At 35.6% G+C, this 9,887-nt stretch overlaps 1 protein-coding gene across 1 annotated transcript in view; it reads left to right on the top strand.

Moving 5' to 3' along the window:
- Positions 1 to 1,107: 1,107 nt before the first annotated feature.
- Positions 1,108 to 9,887, top strand: part of Vrk2 (vaccinia related kinase 2) — a 115,641-nt gene continuing 106,861 nt past the window's right edge. Inside the window, exon 1 of the mRNA XM_004636188.2 lies at positions 1,108 to 1,245. Within this exon, the coding sequence (XP_004636245.1) occupies positions 1,110 to 1,245 (136 nt within the window). The 5' untranslated portion in view covers positions 1,108 to 1,109. The remainder of the gene's footprint in view (positions 1,246 to 9,887) is intronic.

Raw genomic sequence — 9,887 nt, 5'->3', positions numbered from 1 at the left:
AACTACCGAAGGGCCTAATCTGCTAAACGGTGTATCTGTGAAAATTCCTTGTGCTTTTCACTGGTGCCTGCTTACTGAGTACCCACTGAACTCAGGTAGGTACTCAGGATCAGATGCTTTTCTTCGTAAGGATGATGTACTATGCCACTGACCATGTCTTCTTGATTGAAGGGTGTATTCTTTGGTAGTTACTGAAGGCCTTTAACACACCATTCTTAATAGAGTAATGCTGTCTGTGAAATTATTACTATTGTTTTTTTTTTTTTTTTTTTTTTTTCCTCCCTGGAATTTCTTTTTTCTCTTTCCTATGTCAAGTATTGCGAGTATTGAAGCCAGGACCTGTACAACCTAGTGCATGGTAGTCAAGAGCTGTATCTGACCTGTACCCTGTTCCTTGTTTCTTAAGATAATATTCTGCAGTGTCTCAGTTACTCTTCTCTCATTGCTGGAACAAATACCCAACATGCAAAATGAAGGAAGGAAAGGTTTATTTAGCTCACAGTCAGTGGAGCTAAGTACTCAGGTGGCTCCAAGGCAGAGTAGCCCATGGCACAGGGAGCATCCTTCCGAGGCTGGGGCACAGATCAGAGAGCAAAGGGACTACTGGCAGCAGCTCAGGCAGCTAGCTAGCTCATGTCCCCACCTTATGTCCTTACATTGTAATGCAGAGTATCTGCCCCAGGGCACTCACACCCATAATCCCAGCATTGGATTGGGAATCAATCACAAACTCCTGAAGCTACCCCAAGACTGCAGGCAGCTTTGGGGGAACAACTAGACACAAACTATAACAAGTGTTAATACATATCATAGATCCCTAAGTGACATTTTGCAATGTTGCTTTAAGTGAGATTTAATAGATTAATATGTGTTTGATTTTTAGTATCAGTGGCTCTTAAATTTTATAATTGTATGGAAAGCTCTAATTTGAATATAATGGGTTGTTTTCTCCAAAATGAATGGACTTCAGAATCCTAAATTCTAAGAACCTGGGAAAGCTGCCATCAGAAGATATTTGGGAAATGTGTGTTTAACTCTTACAGAGTTTTTTTTTTTTTTTTTTTTTTTTTTTTTGACCATTTATCTTACTTCTTCTGCCAACAGAAGTGATGCCACCAAGAAGAAATGAGAAACACAAACTTCCTGTTCCATTTCCAGAAGGCATGGTTCTGGATGATACTGAAGGAAAACAGTGGGTACTGGGCAAGATGATTGGCTCTGGAGGATTCGGATTGATATATTTAGGTAAAATGTAGTTGTAAATTACAAAAAAAAATCTTACATGTATGGTTGTAATGGTGATGACTTAATGGCATTTTGAAAATTGAAATTGAAGGGGCTTGGGAGATAACTCAGTGGTCTAAGCACCTGCCTGGCAAGCACAAGGACCAGGGTTCAGTCCATGGTACTGTGTGCCATGTAGGCCCTGGAATCCAGGGCGTACTATATGTGTTACAAAAACCTGGTGTGGTTGCACAAGCCTGTATTTCCAACTCTGGGGAGGCTGAGACAGGACGATCGCTATGAGTCTGAACTGTGTAGTACCAAATAAATACAATTTTTTTAATTTAAAAAAATTGAAATTAAGATAACATAAAATTTATAAATGTGTTTTATTATGTAATTTGAAGGTAATATTTAAGACGCTAAGTAAACATTAGGTTTAAGACATGACTGACATGCTCCCTGTTGTCCATGTTTTCTTTGAATGACTCTTATAAGTCTTTTCAGAGCATAATTACACAATGTGCTGCACAAAATACTACTGCTCTTTTAGTGAGAACTTGTTTTCCTGGAAAACATGGCATTTTACAGCTCAGAAACCATAACTGTATAAATTTAAATACTTTCCATTTGTGAATCTTAATCATTAATATTTAGGTAATACAAGGAGGTACTCATTTCTTAATTATGTTCCTCTGGAGAATTAAGCTTTAGTAACTCAAAGAATTTATTGAATGAAATGAATTGCCTTTCTATTGAGTATGTGGTGGTACCATCCTTTGAATAATTGAGAAAATAAGCTCAAATTTAGACATTCAGAAATTTCACTGATTTGAAACAACTCATTCAGGACTTTCTTTTTTTCTTTTTTAATTTTTTAGAGATTACAAATTAGAATTAAAACAAAAAATACAAGTGATAGAGAATTTCACTTTCTCCCTCTTTGTTGGGGATCAAACCCAGGTCCTCCTGCATGGTAGGTAAAAGGCCTACCATTGAGCTACATCCTCAGCAAGAGTTGTCTTAAATTTATGGTGGAATAGGTGGATATTCACTGCAAAAATGATTTTCATGAATAAAATAACTATTAATGATTTTTTAAAAAAATACCCAAGGACCAGGATATAGCTTCTTTGTAGAGTGCATTGTTAATATGTACCTTAATTTCAGTCTCCAGCATGAAAAGCAAAAACAAAAGGCAATGACTAAATGTATTAAATCACATTATATCTGTTTGTATAGGAGTTTGAGGAGTTTATAAAAGATCTCCCTTGGTGGAGAAATTGATAAAGGATCTCATTTTGGGGGATTTTGGTTCCTCTTTGGATATTTCTGAACAAACGTGTTTCACAGAACAGGAAAGAGTGAGATCCTTTTGTGATTAAAATATTACAAGCATAGTTTTGTATGAATGAAACTCAGTTAATAAGCAGTTGTTATTGTTACTTGTTTCTAATTCCATTGGAAAGATACAATCAGAACAAAAAAATGTATGGCTTAAGTACTACAATCCATATATGTATTTAAAATTTTACTGGAACTGCATGATGAAAATATTAAGAAAAACAGGTGAAATTTATTTTAATAACATACATTTACAGTTAATGTATCCAAAATAATTTCATTTCAGCATGCCAGTTTGTTGTGTGCTTGAGACATATGCGGTGTCTTGCTATGTAGTTCAGAGTTCAGGCTGGCCTTGAACTTACTGCATAGTCGATGCTGGTCTCAAACTTTCAGCATTTCTGCCTCAGCCCCCCAAGGGGAGGATTACAGACATGTACCATTGCACCTAGCTCAACATGCAAGATTTATAATAAAATGAAGCATTTTACTTTTTTAATAAAAAATCTTCAAAATTTAGGAAGTATTTGCTGTCAAGGGCCCAAAGCCGCAGAGTTAGTGGCTGCAGTATGCAATTGTGAAGATAATGTCTGTGTGAGTACTTGGTGTTCAGAACCATCAGAATCCCTTATGGAAAGAAGCGTTGTTTGAGACTTGATATTAGTAAGTCCTATTTTATAGCAAGAATAAGATCTGTAATATATTGTTTTAACTCATGGTCAGGAATGCAGAATGGAACTCATTATTTTTGATATGGTTCAACTATGGCCTTGGGTGTCACAGCTTACTATTTGTATTTTAGTTTTCTAATATTTGAATTATTATTATTATTTTTTGTATTTTAGGGAAGGGTCTACAGGGTGTTCAGGGTCTCACTACTAGATTGGACTCCTAGTGATCTGCCTGTTTACAGCCTCCCGAGAGCTGGGATTACAGGTGTACGCCACCACGCCCAGTCTCAATTGCTGTCTCAGTGCATCCCCAGGGGCAGGGCCAGCATAGCAGGCTGCCTGTATTTGAATTATTTTAGTAATTTCAAAGAACTGGAGAAAAGCATTGACTGTACTGTTCTTGTCCCTTTCTGCTTCTTAAAAGTAAGTATTTAAATTAATATGTATTTAAGTTCAGGTACATGTTTAAGATGAAATACGTCTAATATATTCTCCTTGTTCTAGTATATATACTACCAGTTCAATTTCTTTTATGAAAAAGAAGTATATTTGCTCCATCTTACAATTTATTTGTCCCTATTCAAATGCAGAAAAGTCCTTTTTTTTTTCACTTTAAGTTTGTCACATATTTTTTAGTTTTTAAAATGATACTTGTCTTACTAATATTTTGAGGTTCACTGTATTATACCCCCCAACTGCTATTTCAATATTAGAACCCAGACCATCGGAAGATTAGCAGGTAAGCACCACTGGGGAAGGAAGGGCTTAGGTATTTTGAGAAAAATGTCTTAGTTATTTAGAATACATAGTAAAACTCTGTGTTCCCGATCTTGTTATTGTCTACCAAAAATGATGCAGATGAATCATAGAATCAGTTTAATTTTATTAAACGTAATTTTTAATAATTATTTTCAAAGCAGTATAAGCAAATGCATAAGAAACTACATGGCTTCTGCATTTAACCAACATTCTCACCACTTTGTGTATATAAACAAAGCAGTTAAAAATCAAATTGTCTTTAGTAATTCTGTGTTGAGCTGCGTTCTTTTCAGGCATTATTCTTTTGAGGTAACACTGCTTTGGCAGACACTTTATCAGCATTTGTTGCCTAAGGCTGAGAAGAAACATATGCTCTGTCTAACTCATTGTGCATGTACAACTGTCCTCTAGCTTTGAGATCAGTAGCCCTGGCCTTTCAGTAATCAGCAACTTACCGTAAGGGGAAGGGGCAGAGAAGTTGGGTATTTGCTCTTGACTTGGAGAAGCAGTGTGCCTGTAGCACGAATAGGAATAGTTGTAAGAGGGAAAGAGAAGTCTGACTACAAAAACAAAGCCAAGGTTCTTTCTTCCTGTATGAAAAGAGTTGGGGAGAGGGGAGGAAGAAAGGAAACTGGTTTAGGGAATCGAAAACTTGCTGTTATTTTCGTATCAAATGAATGAAAAAGTTTCTCAAACTCCAGGGATGGAGTGAGAACTGAAGGTTTGAAATCTACTTCAATGCAAGATATAACATAGAACCAACTAACCCAAGGGAGAACTACGGAAACAAGAGCAGAAGTTTTGGTGTTAGGCAAATTTGAGCTGAATGCTGACTGCAGAAAACTACTTGAAAACTAAATGACTTTCACCTTGATAATCTTTTGGAGTCTTTCTAGCCAGTATAATTGGGACAAGAGTAATGTGTAGATTAAATTACATACTATTTTTAAAGAACATAGAACTTAGTGAGCATTTAATGAATGTGATGTATTTATTTAGAATTTTCCATTCTAAAGGTCTAGTGCTACAGAGGATTAGATAGTGGCAAAGGTCTTCATTGAAAACACTATCCGTTTATGTTTCCAGGTATTGTAGTGGAGTTAGGTACTAATGTGATAAAACAAAGAACACAGAAAATGTCTACAGAAGACTTTATGCCATAATAGGCTCAGTGACTTCCGTGTTTTTGTGCTCCAGAATTTACTAGAATAGTATAATGGATGGTGAAAACTTCTTAATCTGTATCTTACCTACTGCAGATATGAAAGAAACTGATTTTCAGAAATTATGTAAAATCCAGAGAAGGGAACTTTGGGATAAACTCCAGCCATCATCCTTTGCAAGCTTGTTGTCTAGCTAGAAATAATTACAATATGAAGTTTTAGTTTTGAAATTTGTCATAGTGATGACAGCTTAGCATCCAGGGTAGATATTCAAGAGTTATTTGCCTGAGATTAGAATATTTAACCAACACAAACTAGATTGCTTTGTTGTCTTTCATAATTATAGATGTCATTCAATTCAATCTACAGTCTTGACAGGTAAGTAACTTTAGTTTCAGCTAAAATTGAGACAAAGTTATTGCTCCTGACATCAACTGAAAGACCGTGCTTGTGCCTTAGTGGCACTTAATCATTAACATTCTCTTTTATAAGAACAACACTTTGACTAAATTTAACTGTAATGAAGCTTTATAACCAAATCATGATTTCATGGATAGTATTTAGACTTCGTTTAGTGTGTGTCAGACATTTTGAGGCCCGTGTTGTCATATTAGCTTGCATTTCCTCTTTAGAAGTATGGAATCTTTTTTGAGAGTAGATTTTTAGAAATATCAGGCATTATATTGTTACATGAATAGAAATAATTAAGTGTGAAATAATGTATATAGTTTTCATTTACTTGTTTTATGTTTTAGTTGGCATAGTAGACTGATTTTCTTCAGGTATGTTTTTGCGATTATTTTGGGGTGTCCTAGGAATCAAACTCAGGGACTTTTGCTTGCCAGGCAGGTGTTCTACCTTGCAGTACCTTGTCAGGTATGATGAATAATATGATGATCTCGCAACAAGCTAGTGGTATTGAACATGCATTATTTCATTGCACACTGCAATATTAAATATTAGTTTGATGTTCTATAGGAGGCTTTCAAACAGGTGTTATAGGAGTGAAAAAGAGGAAATGACTGAAAGTAAGGATAAATTATACTGGCAATTATAGCATATGTAGTAAATTTAGTTCCTGGGTCAAGTGGAGCTCATAGGTGTTATTTTCTCCATGGAGGAAAGAATCTCTCATTTTGTGAATTTAATGAACTGTTGTATCTGTAGACAAAAACTAAAAGTTCCTAGAAGATGTATTTTAATTTTATGTTTGTTGCCCATAAGGCTATTCATTTTGATTTTTTTAAAGTGGTAGTATTTGCCCGTAAGTTAAAATCTAAGTTTGGTTTCTTGCTATAAAAAAGAGTTCTTGTAAGGCCTGGCTTTCACTTGTGTTGGTCATTTTCTTAAACATAAGACCTTGTTTTTAAACATATTTTTATGCTTCTTCATCTCAACATTTTTACTGCCTTTTGCCTTAAGGGAAGTTTATAAACTACCTCATTTTTTGTGCATTTATATATTGGGTTTCTTCTGCACCTGTTCGTATCTTGTAGCTGTTTACCATGGTCAAGGTTTTGTTCTTTATTTTTAATTTGAAACTTATTGCTGTGGGGATATTTCTTCTTCATGCAATGAGCTCACCTCTGTTGCCACACAATAAAAGAACTCTCAGCTTTTGAGAGCTTCTTGCTTCCTTATGAAATATGGATAGGCTTCTGCTTCTGAAGTGTTTTAGGTTTTGTTTCTTAGGGAAGAAGAGGAATAAATAGTATGAGGAATGTTCCTCCTTTTAAGATATAGGGATATCTATGTTTATAAATGAAATGAAAATTAAGAAACTTAAAACCTCTAAATGAGAATTCTCTAGAAATTAGCTACTTGAATAATGAAATTTGTCATTCATCTATACTTAATGATACAGAGGTGCTTATGGATTTTAAAGTTGGCAGTTATTTCAAAACAATTGTTGAAGACCTGCATATTTTCTAAAAATGATAAGTGGACTGATCTTTTATTTAACATCTCCAAGAGAAAGGGTCCTGTAGAAAGACATCCACTGAAGGCCAGAAACATCTACAGATGCAATGTGATCCCAAGCGATGAAGCATGTGGCCCTTCATTGGCATTATATGATAACAGGAGGATCTCCTGGCAGAGGAACTGGCTTTTGCTGCGTTCTGCATGCTGCCCCTCCAAACCCATCTTTGATTGGCACCTATGCCCTATTGAAACTGGCATCACACCTTCTGAATGGGCATTCTGCCAGGTTAACAGATGGGTATGGGAAAAATTATGCCAGAAACCCAGTATGTGAATCAAGTTTAAGTATCAGGGGCCCAAGCTCCCATCCAGGATGTAAAAAACTACAGTCTGTTGAGAGCTTTTTGTGCTTAAGGTTAAAGGACATGCCATTTCTACTCCAGCTTAGAGGTTGATTAATTTTGAAAGTCAAACAGGAGCTCCTGTGGTTGTGTCAGGCAAATTCTATCTTTGGTGTATGAGAATTACTTCTTCATGTAGGGAGGAGAAAGTATTGTAATGAAGTTTCCAATGAGAGTTACTCTCCTGCAAGTGCCTCCAGCACTTAAGCAGCATGCATTCAGTGGAGATGAATATTTCTGTTCTCCAGCAGAGCCAGGTGCAATCAAAGCCAGATCTTCAACCTGCTGCACTAAAGAACCCTAAATTTAGAAAGGGCAGGCGAAGTTTAGAAGAACTCCATAGTGGCCACTCTTCGCATCACGAGATGATGGAGCTTCACAAAAGTGTGTAAAGGATGAGATGAAGGGAAAAGGCCAAATTAAAAAAGCAAAAACAAAAAAACAACAAAAAACAAAATCCATCAGAGTAGCTCATCATGAAAGAGAAGAATCTTTAACAAACTGAAGGAAAAAGTTTAGACCTCTTCATTGCAGATATTCTTCTGATTTTTTTATCAATTAAAAACTTAGGGTTTACTAAATTTTTTGAACTGATGTGTCATATAAGTAGTAAAACTTTCTAGTCTTACATTTATTTCATTTCATGTCTATCATGTACATAAATGAAATTTCTTGAATAATGGATTTTGCATAAAATTGAGTTCTAACCATCATATTCCTCATGATTGTCTCACACCCATTAAAGAAATGCCCTCCAACCAAAAGGAAAGGGCATCATTTCTTGTGATCTCTTTAATCATTTCTTCTAAATGCTCTTAAATTTGCAGGAATGCCTGTTAGACCAGCTGTGGCCGAGAGCAGCTTTTCCCAATCACCATATAGCTACTGCTTTTGCTTTTCCACTGTGTAAACTTTATGGAACAGATTCCATGAGACCATTGTGAATACTTCAGCGTATTCAAAACATATAACTGCCACAAATTAAACTACTAAAACTAAAGCTGGTGCATTGTAACTGCCAACTAAAACTGGCACGTCCCTCTGTCAGACTGCAGGAGAGTGTGCCATACAGTCCTTGGAAAACACAATTCATCCAGAAGCACTCTTGTCACTTGCTCTGATATTAAACCAGAGAAAGTGACATTAATTAAAGAAGTGACATAAGCCAACAAAGGCAGTGAAATTCTAAGCTTTGGCTCATGTGCAGACCTTAATCCAACTTGTTCTGCTTAAGTATCATGGCCAGTTTTGAGAGTAGTTCATGTGGCTACTTTTACTCTTTCTCTCCTCTTTCCTATTCTGAAACATAATTTTCAAGCAACTGACATTTCATGTGCAGCACTAGTATGGTTAATAAGCACATTGGTAGTCATTGCAGGGCTCCCCAGAGTACTGCTGTAGTGGCATGTGGTGTATTTACCACACTTGGTAACTGCATGAGATGTACAATTAAAGGTAGGGAAGAGTTGAGTTTAACAAAAAGGCAAACAACAGCCAAACCACAGAGTTCCAAAACTTGGTAGATTGGAAGCGAGAAGCTCTGTTGCTAGAACTGGCTGTAGAAATAAATCATGGCTGGTGGACTTCATGAAAGTTCTGTCATGCTAAAGAGGCAGCACAGGGGAATCCATAACTTTTTCCTTTGTTCCCATAGCATGCTTTCGCATAATGCTCATTATTTCATGATTACATTGTGCATATTCTTTTCAAAATCTTCATCTTGCTCAAATGTAGTGTGTATACATATACTCACACTGCATTTTTAACTCCTTATAAACAGTCTCTCAGAGTGCTTAAATACTGCCTTCCATATTGCAGCTTTTCAAAAATAATGTAAATTAACAATAGAATTCATCTGTTAGGGGAAAATCATTTTTCCAATATATAAGTTGAAACTAAATATTTTACTCTATTTGATAACGAGTTTTGTGTGTAAAGCAATGAAATTTTAGATTTAGAAATTTAAGGGGGATTTGAGGGCAGAGAATTATTAGTTTTGTTTTTCAAATATATTTTAAAATAAAGAAGCCATGTACTTAATCCTTAGATTATAGGATTTATTGGGTAAAGTCTACTATGCCAGTGCATGTCATGAAGGAAGTTAAAAAACAGACATTTTGTAAAGTCTAACCTGTTTTATATTTTGAATAAAACAATTCTGAATAGCATTTAATTAAACCTAGCAAGTGTATGTATTTTTTTGGGAAAAATGCTGGTGTTTATTGTTAAATGGATTGACAGGTAGGCATGTAAGAATGCATTAAAAAAAATCAACTTTTCAAAGCATATGAACACAACTTTAGGGCCAGGGAGATAGCTCAGTAGAATAAGTGCTTGCCTGCAAGCACAAGGTCCTGAGTTCAATCCCTGGTATAGAAACAAAACAAAACCTTTTAATAGAA

The sequence above is a fragment of the Octodon degus genome, unplaced genomic scaffold, assembly GCF_000260255.1.
Source record: "Octodon degus isolate 3935 unplaced genomic scaffold, OctDeg1.0 scaffold00078, whole genome shotgun sequence".
NCBI lineage: Eukaryota > Metazoa > Chordata > Mammalia > Rodentia > Octodontidae > Octodon > Octodon degus.
The sequence above is the reverse complement of the archived record's forward strand: the minus strand, read 5'-3'. Positions and strand labels throughout refer to the sequence as shown.